The sequence below is a fragment of the Pongo abelii genome, chromosome 10 (assembly GCF_028885655.2).
Source record: "Pongo abelii isolate AG06213 chromosome 10, NHGRI_mPonAbe1-v2.0_pri, whole genome shotgun sequence".
Lineage (NCBI taxonomy): Eukaryota > Metazoa > Chordata > Mammalia > Primates > Hominidae > Pongo > Pongo abelii.
In genome coordinates, this window is record NC_071995.2 from 129,901,802 (window position 1) to 129,921,069 (window position 19,268).

General features: G+C 45.5%; 1 protein-coding gene across 2 annotated transcripts in view; it reads left to right on the top strand.

Moving 5' to 3' along the window:
- Window positions 1-670: 670 nt before the first annotated feature.
- The window catches only part of ADGRD1 (adhesion G protein-coupled receptor D1), a 185,927-nt gene continuing 167,329 nt past the window's right edge, over window positions 671-19,268 (top strand). The window contains exons 1-4 of one of the 2 annotated variants that reach the window (XM_024256382.2): window positions 671-1,389; window positions 1,482-1,518; window positions 14,148-14,231; window positions 17,097-17,192. In XM_024256382.2, the coding sequence (XP_024112150.2) occupies window positions 1,324-1,389; window positions 1,482-1,518; window positions 14,148-14,231; window positions 17,097-17,192 (283 nt within the window). In that variant the 5' untranslated portion in view covers window positions 671-1,323. The remainder of the gene's footprint in view (window positions 1,390-1,481; window positions 1,519-14,147; window positions 14,232-17,096; window positions 17,193-19,268) is intronic. The other variant, XM_024256383.2, reaches the window with a different exon arrangement.

Consider the following 19,268-nt stretch of genomic DNA (forward strand, 5'->3'; position numbering starts at 1 on the left):
AGGACGAGGAACTATTAACCCCCATTTTGTGGATGAGGAATTCGAAAACAAAGAGATCAAGTAATTTGCCTAGGAGCACAGCTGGTGAATGTTGGAGAAAGTATGAAGCGGTAAATATTACTTAAATCACATAGCAAATATAGCTGTGACTGCAGTTATAGGGTGTGTGTCTCTGTGTGTACACGTGTATTTGGAGTAGATCGGATAAACTTTGGTCTTGGGTAAACTGAGGCATGTCTGGTGAAGGGGCTGACTCTTTTCTATCACATTGAGAACATCTTCCTGGTGCTGGGGTGGGGGGATATGCAGTGTGGTATAATTGCACAGCGTACCTTGTGATTAATTCCGTAGCTTTCACTGACGTCTGAAAGGATTAGAGAGAAAAATGTGGTCAACGCTTAATATGGAGGGCACAGTGGGTGTGACGGTTTTTCTTTTCCATCCCTCTGTCAACTTCATTCTTTTTTGGGGGCAAACAAGACTCAGATCTAAACAGAGTTTATGGTTTGTTTTGCATTTTGTATTTATTAATATTTATGCTGACTTTGAAAGTGCTGACCAGAAGGCATCAGTCACACACACACGCGCACACACACACACACACACACACACACCACACACCATGTCTGTTTGGTTTGATTCTGAGCCTGAGATCCTGAAAATATTTCAGCTGTTGTTAAGAGGCTGGAGTTAGGACCCAGGAAGGACACAGCAGTGGGGATATAAATAGAGAAGGAGAACAGAACAAAGTTTGAGGAGAGAGACTTACATCACTCACTCCCCCTCCACCCAGAGAGCAGGACGGAGGTGTGAACTTGAGCCAGACCAGAAGGAGCTCGAGAGCGGCCGCAGGACAAGCCTGAGGAGCAGGCGGGTGCTCCAGGGAAAAACCACGCACAAAACCTTCTTCAGAGAAAAGGGAAGCTCCAAACCTGACTGAGACAAACGGAGGCTCTTGAAATAAAAAGAAAATACCGCAGGACAAACAGCCTCCCGTCCCCAAGCACAGGTCGCAGCCACAGTGGTGACCTGGGATTGCTTTCCCAGGACTGCGAGTCGGGTCTGGGTTTCTCCTCCACAGCTGCTCTGGTCATCGCAACGTGTTTATTGATCACTGAAGCATCTCAAGTTTTGAGACAAGGAAGAAACACCCATTAGGTCTCCAAGACAGCTGCGTTTCACAAACTTTAAGGAGACAGAACTTTTTCTCCCCTGGAACCTGTGAAAATGTCCCTTTCCCAAGGAAGTGAAGGTTAAGAGGTCCCGTTCTCACAGACCCTCAGGAATTTCTCTTGGCTCCGAGCTTTGACTTCCGAGAGAGCCATGGAAAGGCTGCTGCGGCTGTGCTTCTGGTACTCCTGGCTGCTGCTATTTTATTACAGCTTTCAGGTGATGTCCCAAAGTGGCCAGGGTGGCGACGGGCTTGGTTTCTCCGGAGGCTTTCCCTGAGCGTGTCTCACACTGTGGTCTTTTGTGTGCAGGTGCGTGGCGTCTACTCCAGATCGCAGGACCATCCAGGTAAGAGTGTTTCCTTCTCACTCTGAGCTCCGCCCTCCCCCCGCCTAGTGCAGGTATCCCAGGAACAGCCCACTTGTTCATCTCTGAGGCATCAGCGAATGGCCCTTGTTGGGCTCCTGGTCCCCGACCTCACTGCCTCACCACACACTCTGACCCTGGGCAGCTCCGCTACCCCTCACTGGCTGAGCGGTGGACGGAGAAGCGGTTCTGGGCCCCTTGAGCTGGGTCATATGAGACATTGTGATTAAGGAAATATGATCTCCTTCACTTGAATGTCTTCTGTCTCTTTCTTTCTCTTTCTTTCTTTCTTTCTTTCTTTCTTTCTTTCTTTCTTTCTTTCTTTCTTTCTTTCTTTCTTTCTCTCTTTCTTTCTTTCTCTCTTTCTTCCTTTTTTTTTTTTTTCTCTTTTTGAGTTGGAGTCTTGCTCTGTTGCCCAGGCTGGAGTGCAGTGTCCCCAACCTCTGCCTCCCGGGTTCAAGCAATTCTCCTGCCTCAGCCTCCTGAGTAGCTGGGATCACAGGTGTGCACCACTACACCCAGCTATTTTTTTTTTGTATTTTTGGTAGAGACAGGGTTTCACCATGTTGGCCAGGCTGGTCTCGAACTCCTGATTTCAGGTGATCTACCCGCCTTGGCCTCCCAGAGTGCTGGGATTACAGATGTGAGCCACCACGCCCATCTCACATCTTCAGGGCAGATTCACTGGCGGGGACTTGGAGCTCTGGCCCATAGCAGGGTCTCGGGACCTCCAGCTTCACAGTGCTGACCAGCTTATCCTGGAGCAGCCCATGAGTGGGACTCAGGATAGATGGCCACCCTTGTTCCAGCCCCAGAGCCACATTCCTTTGGCCACTGTGACACCCAACCAGGAAGCATCAGGATGGGGCTTCTCTCGGGAAGACAGGGAGGCACACACCCTTTGCTGTTAAGAGTGTGGGCACACGTTCCGGTCAGCCAGGGGCAGGGATGGGAAGATGAGGCTTTCTGGGAGCAGCGGGCAGTCACTGGGCTGTTGCTCCCTGCTGGAGGTTGCAGGAGGTGGGGAGGAGACCCTGCTAGTGACTGAACCTCTTCTGGGAAGCCTGTTGTGAGTACAGCCTCTGCCCCAGCCCCACCAGATCTTGACTGGGCACCCCCCTGAGTGCTATTGTATGGCCCTGCCTGTCTCTGATGGGAAATCAGCCTTTTTAAAAAAATTATTTTTGTTTTTATTTTTTGAGACAAAGTCTCATGCTGTCACCCAGGCTAGAGTTGAGTGGTGAGATCTCAGTCTCGGCTCTCTGCTACCTCTGCCTCCCGGGTTCAAGCGATTCTTGTGCCTCAGCCTCCCAAGCAGCTGGGATTACAGGCCCGCGCCACCACACCCGGCTAATTTTTGTATTTTTGGTAGACACAAGGTTTTGCCATGTTGGCCAGGCTGGTCTCGATCTCCCGACCTTGGGTGATCCAACCACCTCGGCCTCCCAAAATGTTGGGATTACAGATGTGAGCCACTGCGCCTGGCTGGGAACCAGCCTTTAATGATCAACCACAAATGGACTCAGGCCAGCACTGTGGGCAGGTCCCAGGGCGATGCCCAGGCCTCCAGGGAGAGCACCTTTCCTGGGTGGAGCACCAGGAGCCTGCTGGGGTCCAGGGGCTGTGCCTTCAGCCTCTGTCTCCTTTCTGGCTGCCCGGCAGCCCCAAGCCAGGATGTTCCAGCCATCGTCGCCTCGCCACCACCTCCATGCACCAACTCGGGGGTGGGGACGCTGCCACTTCTCTTTCATCCACATGCATAGGGAACTCCTTTTAAAAAGGTGTAGAAGCTGTGAGTTTCCACACATTCCCCTCTCCTCAGCCAAATCGCTGAATGAAACAAGGGCTCCTGTGGCTTGGGAATGAATAAACATGCCCAGCGCTGCGTTAAAGAGAGGACGTGTCCACCTTGGACACCTTGCTTCTTGTGAATGCAGGCCTCCGGGCTTGGGCTGGGCTCCAGTAGGGGAGAGGACTGAGAGGAGGGGAGAGGTAGCCTCTCGAACTGCAGGGCGGTCAGGCAGAGCTGCGCACCCAGCTCCTGCAGCAGGCAGGTGGCCCCCGAGGCCCCAGCATGGCCCTCACTGCTGCTCAGTGTTGGAGAAAAGCTGTGCGGGTTCTCCCCGGACTTCTGCTTATGATACAGAGCCCACATGCATCCTCACACATGTACATGTGTCCACATGCCCCCATGCCACATGTCTACATGTGTCAACATATGCCCACATGCACCAACACAAATCACACACATCCACGCATGGTGACACATATGCATACACACACACACCAGATGTCTACATGTGTCAACATATGGCCACATGTGCCAACACACATCACATGTCCACACACATCCCTACACATCAAACATGTTGACACATGCATACACATGCAAAAGCATCCACACATATGCACTCATCTGCATGCATCATGTGTCTACATGCATCCACACGAGTGTCCACACAATTCACATGTGTAGACACACATGCACACATATACACATCCATGCACACACCCACACCCACATGTGCCAACACATATCTACATGCATCAACATACATCTATTTACACATGTTCACACATGTCCACACATATCCACGTGTCTACATACATGACCACACACAGTCACAGACTACACACATCCACATGCATCCACACACATCCATACATTTCTACACACATGCATACACATGTGCACACATTCACACAAGTCCATGTGTCTACACACATCTGCACGTGCTTGCACATCTCTACACACATGCACATACATACACACATACTCACACACGTACACCCCACACACATGTCCACACACACTCATATGCATGCACGTGTCCACACACATCTTCACATACACGTATGCACACACATACACCCTCACACATTCACACACATCCCACATCCACACACATGTACACCCATTTACACAGCTCACATATCCACACACGTACACATATGTACACACATGTACACACACATGCACACATGCACTTGCATTCTTGTACCTAAACTTGAAGGAGCAGTTTGAACTCAGTCTTTGTTCCATATAGAAGCTTTGTTCTTCCAAGTCTGGATTTAGGGATGAAGGCACTGTCTTAGAGAAACGATGGCCATGCTGATGACAGTAGAAAGGGATGGAAGGGCGTGGTGACCCGGCGTCTGTGTGGGAAAGCACGGTGAAGGTGGCCATGCCTCCTGAGCTCTTGAAACCAGAAGGTTTCTCTCTTCTCAGCTTTCCAGGTTCTAGCAGTCCCTCTTTTTCTCCTCGTCCTTCCTCGTCCTCCTCTCACTGCAAATTGTTTTTGACCTTTTCCTCTTTTCTCTTCCTTCCTCCTCCTTTTTAGAATAATGGTGAAGGTGAACACATTTGCTGAATGCTTAGGTGTCCTCCATGAACAAAACATCCTGCTGCCTGCCTTCCTTCCCTTCCTTCTCTCCCCTTCCTCCTCACTGTTCCCCTCCTCCCCTCCTCCCCTTCTCCTGCCTTCTCTCTCACTTTGTTTCCTATCTCATTTTCTTTTTTCCATTTTCCTCCCTCATTTCCTTCCCTCCCTCCCCCTCTCCCTCCATCCTATCCAATCCTTTCTTTTTTTTGAGACAGACTCTTGCTCTGTTGCCCAGGCTGGAATGCAATGGCGTGATCTCAGCTCACTGCAACCTCCGTCCGCTGGGTTCCAGTGATTCTCCTACCTCAGTCTCCCGAGTAGCTGGGATTACAGGCACCCGCCACCAAGGCTGGCTAATTTTTGTATTTTTAGTAGAGACGGGGTTTCACCATGTTGGCCAGGCTGGTCTCAAACTCCTGACCTCAGGTGATCCGCCTGCCTCGGCCTCCCAAAGTGCTGGGATTACAGGTGTGAGCCAACACACACAGCCCCAGTCCTTTCTTTTTGTCTTCTCTTCCCACATCTCAGACTCTGCTCACCTCGTTTCCTGCTGAAAAGCCCCATCCCTGGCTGTCTGTGTGAACCAGAATCTAGGGGTCTCCTTCATGTTCCAGCTTCCATCCTTGAGGCTCGCCTGCCCCCGGGGAGCTCTGGTAGAGGAAGCCTGGCCCTGGCGTGTCTCCTCAGGAGCGCTCATGATGGGCACGGGCGCCACAAACACACCAACAGAAACAACCTGTTTCCATCGCAAGAGAACAGCTTCTTAACATGTAGCATTTCATCATTCTCAGTAAACTATCGCAAGAACAAAAAACCAAACACTGCATATTCTCACTCATAGGTGGGAATTGAACAATGAGAACACATGGACACAGGAAGGGGAACATCACACTTCGGGGACTGTTGTGGGGTGGGGGGAGCGGGGAGGGATAGCACTGGGAGATGTACCTGATGCTAGATGACGAGTTAGTGGGTGCAGCGCACCAGCATGGTACATGTATACATATGTAACTTACCTGCACATTGCGCACATGTACCGTAAAACCTAAAGTATAATAATAATAATAATTTTAAAAAAATAAAATGAAAAAAAAGAAAATTTCAGTTATACAGGAGAAATAAGTTCTGGAGGTCTATTGTACAGCATGGTGACTATAATTAATAATAATGTATAATATACTTAAAAATTGTTAAGAGAGTAGATTTCAAATGTTTTTATCACAAATAAGTATGTGAAATGATGGATATGTTAGTTAACTTGATTTAATCATTCTACAAGGTAGATATATATCAAAACATCAAGATGTATGCCATAAATATATACATTTTTGCATTTGTCAACTTAAAAAATGAACCAAACTAAAATAAAACGTGCTTATTAAACCATCAAATTAAAAAAAAAAAAAAGAGTGCTAAACAGCTATGAAAACCGGCCAGTTTGTCTGCACATTGGGCCTTTCAATGATTTTACATCATCCTCGCAAGAGCCCTGTGGTTGTGTCATGCCCTCGCACCGCAGGTGGAGAAGCGTGTCTTTCAGACAGACCAAGCGATTTGCTCAAGCTCACAGGGCTCAGAAGACACAGTATTAAGCCCAAGAAGCTCACAGCATGAGGAGAATTAGGGCAGACAGACACAGACAGAGATTCTTGGAAAACAGCAGCCGAGTGGTCAGTACCGGGACATAGGTTCGCTCAGGTGCTAGGGGAGCCTTAAGGAGGAGTCTCCAGTATAGAGCGAGAGTCTGATCTTCCAAAGGCCAGCCTACTTTCCACCACAACCACACCAAACTGTATTATTTTGTTAAAGGTTCTCCCAACTATTAAGCATTTCTTGTTTTCTGATTCTGGCACTCAGCACTGTGCCTTATGCATAGGAGGCACACAATAAATATTTGTTGGGCTGGCGCAGTGGCTTATGCCTGGAATCCCAGCACTTTGGGAGGCTGAGCCAGGAGGATCACTTGAGCCCAAGAATTCAAGACCAACCTGGGCAACATAGTGAGACCCCATCTTTATAAAAAATAAACATTTAGCTGAGCATGGTGGTGCATGCCTCTAGTCCCAGCTACTTGGGAGGCTGAGGTGGGAGGATCACCTGAGTCCAGAAGTTTGAGGCTGCAGCGAACCATGATCACACCACTGCACTCCAGCCTTGGTGACAGAGTGAGACCCTGTCTCAAAAAATATCTATGTATTTATTGACTTGTCTATGCACAGTCATTGAAGATTTGCTAGTCATCTGGTAAACCGCATCAATAAAGCTAGCCAACCAGCGTGCATTCGGCTCACAGGTGGCTGTTTTGGCTTGTATTACCTGGTTTGCCTGTCTACGCTGGCAGAGGTAGCCAGATATTTGCCAGATCTTTAGGTCTACCATGTAGAGAGGTGTTTCGTTTTGTAAGTAATTGCCAAACAACTTGAAATCATTTTAAGCCTTTGCATACTCTGTGCTTATCTGTGACCGTAGATTGTCATTCTGGAGGCATTATAGAATGTCATAGTTAAGGGACCATAGGGACTATTGAGCCACCTTCTCACTTTACAGGGAAGCCAGGAGGTAGGTTTGGAGAGGGAAATCCAGGGTCGGCAGAGTCCGGGCCCCTCCCCACATCTGGAAGCTTTTCCAGGGCCCCAGGCTGCCCGATTTCTTGCCTCTGCTCCCCAGGGGACAGCCTTATGAAGCTGTGATGGTTGATTAATCTGAATCCATAAATGGCACTGGCCAATAAATTGCAGGCCATTCTTAAAAAGTTTATAAGCATGCCATTTGATAGATGACATTTGTAATGAGGAAAAGGGAACTTAAAACAAACCCAAAGCATGTCATTACCCAGCAGTTTCCTGGTCCCGGGGCACATGGCACAGCTGGCTCCAACCGTTTCCAGAAGTTTGGGGCAGCTCACGTCACCCGCTCTATTTAGGGGTCTGGGAGGCCAAGCAGATAATTACAGTAATTATCATTCCTTAGATCTCCATCATGCCTTGGAGTTTCTAAAGAACTGTCAGAACCGCTGGATTCTTCTTCTTCGTAGTATTTATAATAGAATTTTAAAAAAACAATGTTTATATCTGATTGAAGAAATGGAAATTTGGCAAATAGAAATTTTCTAAATACTAGAATTATACAGATAATTACATTCTATGTTTATTCATTTTTTATTTATTTTTGCATTTTATCATTCATTCTACCTGTATAGTTAGTTTTTAAATTGCTAACATTAAAAATTTGGGAGATTTCAAATGCAAAAATCTCTCTCTCTCTCTCTCTCTCTCACACACACACACACACACCCCCACACCTCCCGGGCCCCTTGTCTTAGACATGGAAGATGCAATGTAAATAGAACATTCAAGGAACAGAGTCTGATATAGGAGACAACACACAAATATACTAACAAAAAATCCCAAACAATAGTAAATGCCATGAGAAAACCAAAGAAGGACCTGAAAGAAAGAGTGGATGGTGGTGGCGATGAAGGGGTGGCATGAGGGGAGAGTCCTGTGAACTGAGGCCTGAATCAGGATCAGCTACACAAAACGCGGGGAACAGCATTCTGGGCAGTGGGAACAGTATTCCAGGCAGTGGGAACAGCATTCCAGGTAGTGGGAACAGCAGGCAAAGTTGTGCAGGAAAAACGAGCTCCATGTGTTGGAGGCCAAGGAGGATGCAGCCACGAAGCCAGCCCGACCATCGGCAGGGGCCGGCGTTCCTCTGTGTGGTATAGATTACAGCTGGACCAAGTCAGTGCAACACTGAAGATTATTTCCCTACAGGAAACCAAGGGATAAAGGTTTCCATGGACTCACACAAGGAATAAGTAACAGGGAAGGGAGAAGAATAGGGAAATCTGGAAGAAAAATGGAAAAGGAAAAATTAAAGGTTTTATTAACTTGTTTTGAGTATTAATACTCTGTCTTTCATCTCTCTCTTATGTCTGTCTCTGACACACACACACACACACACACACACCCCAAACTTAATAAAACATTACATATGGATGATAAATTAATTCTGAAGAACTGTGGTGATGTGGGCTGAAAATACCCCTTTTTCTCTCTGCCCTTTCCTCTCTCTCTCTCTCTCGTTCTTTGTCTTCATCCCCCACCCTCCCCATTTTCTCTCTGGCTGTATCCCCTGCTACTTGTTTTTCAGGCTGGGGTTGTTTTGGAGTCCTCAAATGGGCCATGGTTTTGCTTGGCTGGCTGACCTGCCTAAGAAGACTTTTAGTCTTTAGAAGAGTTTGGTGAAAATCAAGGTGGTTGCAGAGCTAGGTGGTCCCATGCCACCTTCTCGATGGGAAAAGCACCACAGAGTGCCTTTTTCCTGAAAGAATGAGACTTTCTTGCTCTGATGAAACTTGTAGGACTATGAGTTATTTTACTCCTTGAGTTGGAAAAGAAACCTGTGGGCTGAATTCAGCCCATCCCATTAGCACCACACAATGTTTTATTTTTAAAAATTGCTAACATTAAAATTTTGATAGATTTTGCTTTAAAAAAATCTAGATTTCTGACTCCACTTTAAAAAATGAAGACCCGACAATTCTGGGCAAAGCTTCCTGCAGAGCCGCAAAGCTTCCTGCAGAGCCGTAATGCTTCGGCATCAGGAGGCGCTACTTAATTTAGACAGGGCACAGTTTTCTGCATCGCCTCCGCCTCTCCTGCCCTACGACTCCAGTGGTACCAGCTGATGGTTTCCAGCATCTGCTCTGATGAGTCTGGCCTGTGCCTTCCAGCTTGTTAACTACCTTGGATGCCATCCCTGGACTCTGTCCAGTCACTTCTCAGGACTCGCCGGCCCCTGAGGGTGTCACAGCTTGCAGCCCCTTCATTGCTTGTTTCCAGTCAGTGTTGCTAGTTGCAAAACATCTGTGGCAACTGAGGTGTTTTACACTTGTGTGAAGTGCAATGGTGTGGAGAGAAGGCAGTGTTCTGGCCTCAACCCCGCTCTTCTCATCACTGGCCACCTATGAACCCTGGCTGGCTTTGGGGTGAACGAGACACCATCACTTTACTCTGTCAGCCTTTCTGCCAGGACTGATTGTGGCCATTTGTAAATGGAAAGAATGGGAAGGGCTTTATCGTCCACAGGGTTTATTTTATAAAGATGAGGATTCTGAAGACACATCTGTTCTTTGTATAACAGATGTTATTTCCTTTTACAATTTTTTTTCCCAGATGACTTGAATAACAAGTCAATGAGGTTTTGTCCTCTTCAAAATGAACATCCTAGATTTTAGGGGGAAAAAAGCACAGTAGGAATGAAAATGAATATTTTTGATTTTTGCATTTCAGATTCTTCATATTGCATTACAATAGTAGAACTATCCCCACTGGAAATCAACTGAAGTCAGGCCTTACTTTCTAACATGCTAGTTTATCTAGATAGGGCTGTTTTATTTAGAGAGTAACAAGACACTTAAGTTATTGTTTAGATACTTCTCTTTAGCTCATATTACAGAGCTAACTTTGTTCTTGGCTTACATTTTGAACTTGCGTACATAAAACTGGAGGGACAGATACAAATTGAAAAGTGGAACCAAGCAACGGGACACGTGTGGATGTTGGGCGCCCTGTGGACAAAAATTCAGATATGAGATGGGGTGCGTCAGTTCTTATCTGAAAATTGTGGTATGCCCATAACTACCTATGGCACTTCAATTGTGAAAGCAAGCCTTAAAATATTTCTAAAGGAATACAGATTGAAAAATTCAAATAGAGGCCGGGTGCGGTAGCTCACACCTGTAATCCCAGCACTTTGGGAGGCCGAGGCGGGCGGATCATGAGGTCAGGAGATCGAAACCATCCTGGCTAACACGGTGAAACCCCGTCTCTACTACAAATACAAAAAATTAGCCGGGCGTGGTGGCGGGCGCCTGTAGTCCCAGCTACTCGGGAGGCTGAGGCAGGAGAATGGCGTAAACCCGGGAGGCGGAGCTTGTAGTGAGCGGAGATTGTGCCACTGCACTCCAACCTGGGCGACAGAGCGAGACTCCGTCTCAAAAAAAAAAAAAAAAAAAAAGAAGAAAGAAAAATTCAAATAAAACAGGAAGATAATGCAATGTAAATCTTCTTCTTACACCTTGCACTCAGCTTTTCGATTTCTTCACTCCCAAAACAGCAGTATTGGTTTCTGCGGTATCTCTCCAGACATCTCTCTCTCTTCTTCTCTCTCCTCTTCTCTTCTCCATCCCTGCCCTGAACCAACTATATTTTACACAAATAGCTCATAGTGTACACATTTTTATCACCTTAATTTTTAAAAACTAGACAATATCAATGAAAGAATATGCCATCTCAGTGCATTTATGAACCTTAGTATTCGTCCCAGCTGTATTCCAGTCCAGAGTGTAGATGTGCTATATTTATTTAGCCAGCGCTCTGTAGATGAGCATTTAGGCTTTTCTCAGGTTTCTGATACGATTAAAAAATTCTGCAACTAACAAGCCTTGCATAGAGGTCTTTGATCATATGTATGAGTGTATCTCTAGAATAAATTCCTAGGGGTGGAATTACTAGATCAAAGGGAATGTACACTTAAAATTGGGATAGATATTGCCAAATTGCCCTTCAGAAGGGGTGTACTGATTTGAACTCCCATCAGAAATGTGGTGGAAGTTGCCAGCTTAGTATAGCTAACTTTGCTTGCCAGTCTGATGGGTGAACTCTGATAGGCTCATTGTTGTTTAATATACTTCTTAAATTTATGAGCAAGGTTGGGCATCATTTGATATATTTATACACAATTTTTATTTCTTTTTCATTGAACTATTTGATTATCTCCTTTGCCTCAATATTCGGTTGGTTCTTTTTAATAGTAGGAGTTTTACTAATATGATACGTTTAATACCTCTAAAAAGAAATCAGTACCTTTTTCTGTAATATGTATTATATAAACAACACTCCTCGGTTTGATTTTGCGTGATTTTTTTTTTCTGCACAGAAATTTTAAAAAGGTATGTTGTCAAATGTATAGCCTGTTTTCTGCAGAAGCTTTTGTGTTTTGTTTTATTTTATTACATGTAAATTTTGATCTATCTGGAAATTGTTCTGGTATAAAGAGTGAGGTTGGGATCTTAATTTTTTCCAGGTGGTGAACTGGTTCCAATGTCTTTGTTGAATAATATTTCTCCTCTAATTGAAAAGACCAGCTTTGGGGCCAGGCACGTTGGCTCACACCTGTAATCCCAGCATTTTGGGAGGCCGAGGCAGGTGGATCACCTGAGGTCAGGAGTTCGAGACCAGCCTGGCCAACATGGTGAAACTCCGTCTCTACTAAAAATACAAAAATTAGCCGGGCATGGTGGTGGGTGCCTGTAATCCCAGCTAACTTGGGAGGCTGAGGCAGGAGAATTGCTTGAACCCAGGAGGCGGAGGTTGCAGTGAGCCGAGATTGCGCCATTGCACTCCAGCCTGGGCGACAAGAGCAAAACTCTATCTCCAAAAATAAATAAGTAAATAAAAAATAAAAGACCCCCTTTATCACAAACTAAATTTCCATATGTACTTAGGCATCTTTGTGGATTTTTCTCCCACTGAACTGTCTATCCGTGTGTAACAATCAGCCATCTTTATTGTAGTTTTATGTTGTGTGCCTTATCACTGTGTGAATCTTCTCTCTTTATCCTCTTCTGTTTCTTCTCCAGATTTTCTTGCTTATTTTTTATATAAACTCCATAATCAGATATCTCCCCCACAAAATTCTCTCAGCATTTTTACACAAATTTCCTAATACTCATAGTTTAAAGTATAGTTTAAGACATTGAGTCGGCTTTTCCAAGAATAGGTTGAATCCTTCATACATTCAAGGGTTCTTTCACATCCCTCAGAATTATTATTTTTTGCTTTCTTCATGAAAATCTTGTACAATTCTTATTCTTGTGTTCATAAATATTTTCTTTTTGTTGGCTGCACTTAGGAGAACTCTTCTTTTTTTGTAGCATTATTGTTGGAATACAGAAAAGCAATTGACATTTGTATATTAAATTTGTACAAGCCTCCTTGCTAAATTCTTTTATTGTTTGTAATAGTGTTTCACTTATGAAATTCTTTTCTTATTTGTAATCGTTTTCCACTTTGGTTATCAGGCATACATCATTTGAAAATAATGATCTTATTATCTCCTCTTTAAAAAGTTTTTTTTTTTAAAAACAAGGACTAACATAGAGACTATTAGTCTGTCCTTTTCTATGATCTAGCAGTCACTTTGGGCAGTTGATTATTGTTTAGTCATCTGAACCATTATTTCCACTTGTGGGAATGAATCCCAGAGGACTAATCCCAGAGAAGACTAAAATGGTATGCATAAAGCCACTCATGTCAGCGCCACCTGTATGAATAAGGATGGAAGCTATTGATTGTTCATTAGCAGAAGAATGGTTAAACCTGTTATGGGGCAGCCACTCAAGAGACTGTTACCGAAACTCAATTATGAGGGCTAGATAGAAACAAAGAAATAATTCATATAGCATTCAATGAGAAGAGCAAAATAGAAAACAACATACCTGCATAAAGTTATGTTTACTCAAAGTACAAGGATCATGAAGGAAATCTCGAATTGAGTAATGCTTCGTGTGGAGGAAGCATAGAGGGAAAATAGAATGACCAGGATTAAATTGAGAAAGACTTACTCTGTGAGTATTGTGTCTACAACGAGCTGGCAGTGTGATTTTGTGCAAGACTTTCATTTCCTGTCTTTACAAATAGGCTAAGAATTCAATTCTCTTATAGATTATTGTTAGCATGAAATGAGGAAGTGCTTGTTAAGGACCTCAGTGTCTGGCATACATTCATGTTAGTTTTCTCCTCTTTTAAAATGATTTTACCCTTATTTTTTTCTATAGTGTGATTGCATTAGATATTAACTCTAAAACAATGGTAAATAACAGCGGGATATGGAACATTCTTATCTTTTCCTGACATGAATGGGCAAGCTTCTAGTGTGTCACCAGTAAACGCAGTGGCTTCTGTTTTCATGCAACAAGAGGCATCTATTCCTATTTACCCTGTTTTGTCCAGTTAAGGAATTATTTACCAACTTCTAATTTAAGAGTTTCTTTTTCTAACCAAGAGTGTGTGTTGAATTTTATTAAATAAGCTTTCAGTATCTCCCATAGCCATGTGATCCTTTTACTCTTCCCCCATAATGTGTGTGCTAAGCGGTTCTTACCGTTTAGTTCTTTCCTCCCTAATGATGATTTAAAACTTTTATTCTTTTTTCCCCAAGGATTTCAGGTGTTGGCGTCTGCTTCCCATTACTGGCCGCTGGAGAATGTGGATGGGATCCATGAACTTCAGGATACAACTGGAGGTAGAGACACGGGTGCTGACAGTGGCTGGCCCGGGAATCCCAGGGCCATTGGGGGACATGGGTGCTGAGAGTGGCTGTGGGCCCGGGAATCCCAGGGCCATCAGGACACACGGGTGCTGAGAGTGGCTGTGGGCGCAGGAATCCCAGGGCCATCAGGACACACGGGTGCTGAGAGTGGCTGTGGGCGCGGGAATCCCAGGGCCATCAGGAGACACGGGTGCTGAGAGTGGCTGTGGGCCCGGGAATCCCAGGGCCATCAGGAGACACGGGTGCTGAGAGTGGCTGTGGGCCCGGGAATCCCAGGGCCATCAGGAGACACGGGTGCTGAGAGTGGCTGTGGGCCCGGGAATCCCAGGGCCATCAGGAGACACGGGTGCTGAGAGTGGCTGTGGGCGCGGGAATCCCAGGGCCATCAGGAGACACGGGTGCTGAGAGTGGCTGTGGGCCCGGGAATCCCAGGGCCATCAGGAGACACGGGTGCTGAGAGTGGCTGTGGGCCTGGGAATCCCAGGGCCATCAGGAGACACGGGTGCTGAGAGTGGCTGTGGGCGCGGGAATCCCAGGGCCATTGGGGGAGCAGATGTGGACAGAATCTGCTTTGAAGCCAGGGTGATAGAGATGAACAAATACTTGTGTAACTTCCCGTAATAGTTATTTCAAAGCTTTTTTTTTTTTTTTTTTTTTTTTTTTTTTGTAGAGATGGGGTCTCACTATGTTGCCAGGCTGGTCTCAAGCTCCTGGCCTCAGCAATCCTCTGGCCTTGGCCTCCCAAAGTGCTGGAATTACAGGTGTGAGCCACCGTGCCAGGCCACAAAGCATTTTACTAGAATTTTTATAGAGAGAGCTATTACATATTGAATGGGAGAATTTCTGATTCAAAATATGATTAAAATGTGCATTTTCCCCAACAATCTTGAAACAGAAGCTGGCCTGAGGATGCCTCTATGTGCAAGTCAGGTGTCTGTTTTCTAGGCTGAGTGGACTGGCATCGTCTGCACGCTGGCCACAGCAGGGGCCTATTTGAAGCAGATGTCAAAGGTCATGCCAACTAAGACCAACTCACATGTTTGAAGGGCCTCCGTTTCATTCAGCAAATGCATTCCCATCTATCAATCAGCTTCTCCACACATCAGCTCCATTTGAAAAGATTAAGCATCGCCTAAGACGTTTCCAATGAGACCCACTTCCAAATAGTCTCTGTTTGAGTTACTTCAGACATTTGTTGGTAGGAGAAACCTCACATCTTCCTGGGTATTTTTTTTTTCCCTTTCTAATAAGGATTTTTTAAAAACCGTAAGCTTTGTATGACTTAGGACAGTTTTCCATTTTTATTTTTATTTACTGATTGCTCTTGATCATGTCAGATGGCTGACATGGGCGGCGAGGGTTTACTGTACAGCAGTCCTAGCACGTGCTTTCGTCGTCCCTGTTCTGGTTCCGTGGGAGGCGTTTTAGTTTATTGCCAGTGACTGTGATTTCCACATTGACACACTGGCATTTTCCTTACTCCTGTGATTTAATGTGTTGCTGGACATCACCGCTGAAGCTTCTGAAATGTTTCCTTAAAATTTGCAAACTGAGAACCATCAGTGCTGCCTCTGTTGCTGGTGTTCTTAGAGCGGGGCGCAGTTGAGGAGGAGCACGCACTCCGTGAAGGGCACCTGCGCGGGTGCCACGCACTCCCTGCCCAGCATCGCTCTCATCCACCTGCCTGTAGGGCAGCAATATGGCCACATTTGGAAACCACCCTACAGCCAGATGTCTTTTCCAAAGGGTCGGCCTGGCAGGGCTGAGAAAGCCCTTATGCAAGTTTGTTTCACGACTGGCTCGGGTTCAAACAAACCACGTTCCCTTGTTGGCATCTAGTTTTCTTTTTTCAAGGCCTTTATTTTAAAGCATGGAAAGGGGGTCATTTCACCAAGTGGAAACGCCTTCTTGAAACAGCTCACTGTTCCAGGACCCAGCAACTAAAATGCTAGGAGTTTTTTCAAACAAAAGCTTGAATAACTGTCAGTGTCTTTCTCTCTTCACCCCTATACCTGAACTCATTGTGGTGGCTTAAATCAGTAACTCTTGGTGCTTTGAAACCTTTACCGATGAAAAATTACACAGATGTAATTACACAGATACAGTTACACACTGTGGCTGAATTTTGTTCCCTGAATGTATTGACTTCCAGTAAAGCACTAATATATCCGTGTTTGTCCTGGAACACTGCAATGTGGAAGGTTTCTCCACACTTCCCTACTGGATGCATTCTCTAGGTTGTAATGCTATGCTGGCATATTTCAATTGATTACAGGCTTCTTAAGGGAGAGAAGAAAAGAATAGACCCCATCAGCACATTTTGCTGCTGGGGACAGGCGAATGGCTTTGGCAAGCCTTTTGAGGATGTGCGGCTTTGTCGTTTGTTGCCGAACTCTCCGTCGTTTTGTCCATTTGTCGTCATCTCACGCAGTCATTTTCATGCAGAGTGTCTGTCTCATCAGTTCTTGTGACATCATAACCATTCATCCTTTTGTTGAGCCTGTGTTATAAGTGGCCAAGTTCAATTTCATATCTCTCAACTAAGTATCCGCATAGGTGTTGGAGCCAGAAAATTAGAACTATCGCTTGCGGCCAAATTCAGCAGCCATCACGCCCTGGCGTGGGAACTGAGTGGGGCCATTGGAGTGGCCGAGCTGCTGACCAAAGTAAACAAGGGTGGTGGAGGCTGGGGGACGTGAGGTCTGAAGAGAAAGTCCAGGGTGCTCTTGGATGAAAGAGCCCCTCCTGGTGCCTGCTGCAGGTTGAGAGATATGTTGGTCCCATTTGTCTTTTGTCTCACTCACTTGCTGTGCTTTTTCTTTTTGTTGTTTCACCCAGCGTCCCGAACCCACAAGCTCACTGTGCTTCCTTCCCGTAATGCTACCTTTGTGTATTCCAATGACTCTGCCTACTCAAATCTCTCTGCAACCGTAGGTGAGCATTTATGTACTTTTGTTCTTCGTTCTGTCAAGTTTGGATCTACGATGAATTCTAAGGCCAATTCTGTTTGGTAGTATCTGAATTCACTATGTCTTGGCTAGCAAGTGAGCAAATGTCCCAGTCAAGAGAGCAGATCCAAGGTGTTAAAAAATAACCACTAGGGTTAAGTCTAAAGGAAGATTGCAATACATTAGAACAGGGGTCCCCAGCCCCTGGGCCACAGACTGGCAGCAATCTGTAGCCTGTTAGGAACTGGGCTGCACAGAGGGAGGTGAGTGGTGAGTGAGTGAGTGAAGCTTCATCTGTATTTACAGCTGCTCCCTATCGCTCGCATTACCGCCCGAGCTCCACCTCCTGTCAGATCAGCAGCAGCATTAAATTCTCTTGGGAGCACAAACCCTACTGTGAACTGCACACGTGAGGGATCTGGGTTGCACGCTCCTTATGAGAATCTAATGCCCGATGATCTGTCACTGTCTCCCGTCACCCCCAGAGGGGGCCGTCTAGTTGCAGGAAAATAAGCTCAGGGCTCCCCCTGATTCTACATGATGGTGAGTTGTATAATTATTTCATAACATATTATAATATAATAATAATAGAAATAAAGTGCACAATAAATGTAATGCACTTGAATCATCCCAAAACCAACCTTTCCAACCCGTCCATGGAAAAATCGTCTTCCATGAAACCGGTCCCTGGTGCCAAAAATGCTGGGGACCACCGCATTAGAAGGTATATATATTCTTTCAAGTTTCCAGGATCTTCTAAGCCAACTGCTTGTTTTCAGAACAAAACAGACCCAAGATGAGACCTTTTCTAAACATAGAGATTGTTTGGATTTTTAAATGAATTGTCTTCTTTGGGGGAGGAAAACATGCCATTTTAATGGAAAATTAAAGTTAATTTAAAAATACCTCATCAAACATTTGATTTCTTATAAACATTAAAATCAGCATTTCGTCTGTAGCTGGACTTTAAAAAAATCGTTAGAAGCTGTTTGTGAAACATACCCACAAGAATCACGGTTAAATTGTTGTCTTATTTGATAACCTCCAGAGCCTACATGGCTCAACATGAAGCTCAAAGCAAAAGGGGTAGGAGCGACTGAGGCATTCATTAGATCAGTGTAGAAGCCAGTTCTGACCCTGTCGATCTTACCCTGTGATCCTTTTCAACACAGAAACTGACTGTTCTTTCAACTGTAAGGTGATTGGCTTCCAAAATTAATGTTTCCAGTCAAGCAGGCTGACTTAGGGGTTTATACAGCCTAGCTCAATTACGCAACCACTAGAGATCCATTTAACCTTGCAATGTATAGGTCTCCCTCAGCAAAAATAGGATAAAATTTAAAAATGAGTTTAAAAGGAGTAAGGAAAAACGCTGAGGTCCCTTGAATCAGTTATCCATGTGACAATGTAGCTGGAAAGCCTGAGCTGGGGTTGGGGTCAGGTCCACAGACCCTGTTAGCTCTCCCGTGTGTCTTTAGCTGGGCTGACGGCTGCCAGGGGCTCAGACATTCTCCCCGACCCACGTGGTAGCAAAGATCTCTGAGCGACTATGACCCCAGTTAACAGTAAATCCTACTCACTCCTGATTTTTACAGTCTTCACTTATCTATTCTGTAAACCATTTACCCCACACCATCAGATACCCTGGCCATGGGAACGGGACACAACAAGATGATCGGATGGGGCAGTGTCCCTCGGGATTTGCGGCCAGCTGGGCTTGTCACCCGTAGGCTCTCCTGGGGCTATGCAAAATGTTACTCGGGGTTTTCCTCCTGGCGCCTGAAAATGGGTTCTGCTAAAATCCCGAATCTACCTGTCCAGGTTCAGGGGATTTCAATTAAAACTCAAAAGGAGAAGGAGTTCAGCTGTAGTTCCACGTTCCCACTTGCACTGAAATGTTCCACTTGGAACGCTCAGCATGAGGATGGGAGTGGGGAGGGCTCGAAAAGCAGGTCAGCACAGTCAAAGTCCAGGACAGGAGGGGTCGCTACGCCACGCTTGGTGGCCCATCTGTTGGCAAATATCACAATTATCACATCATCATATGATATGATTTGCAATA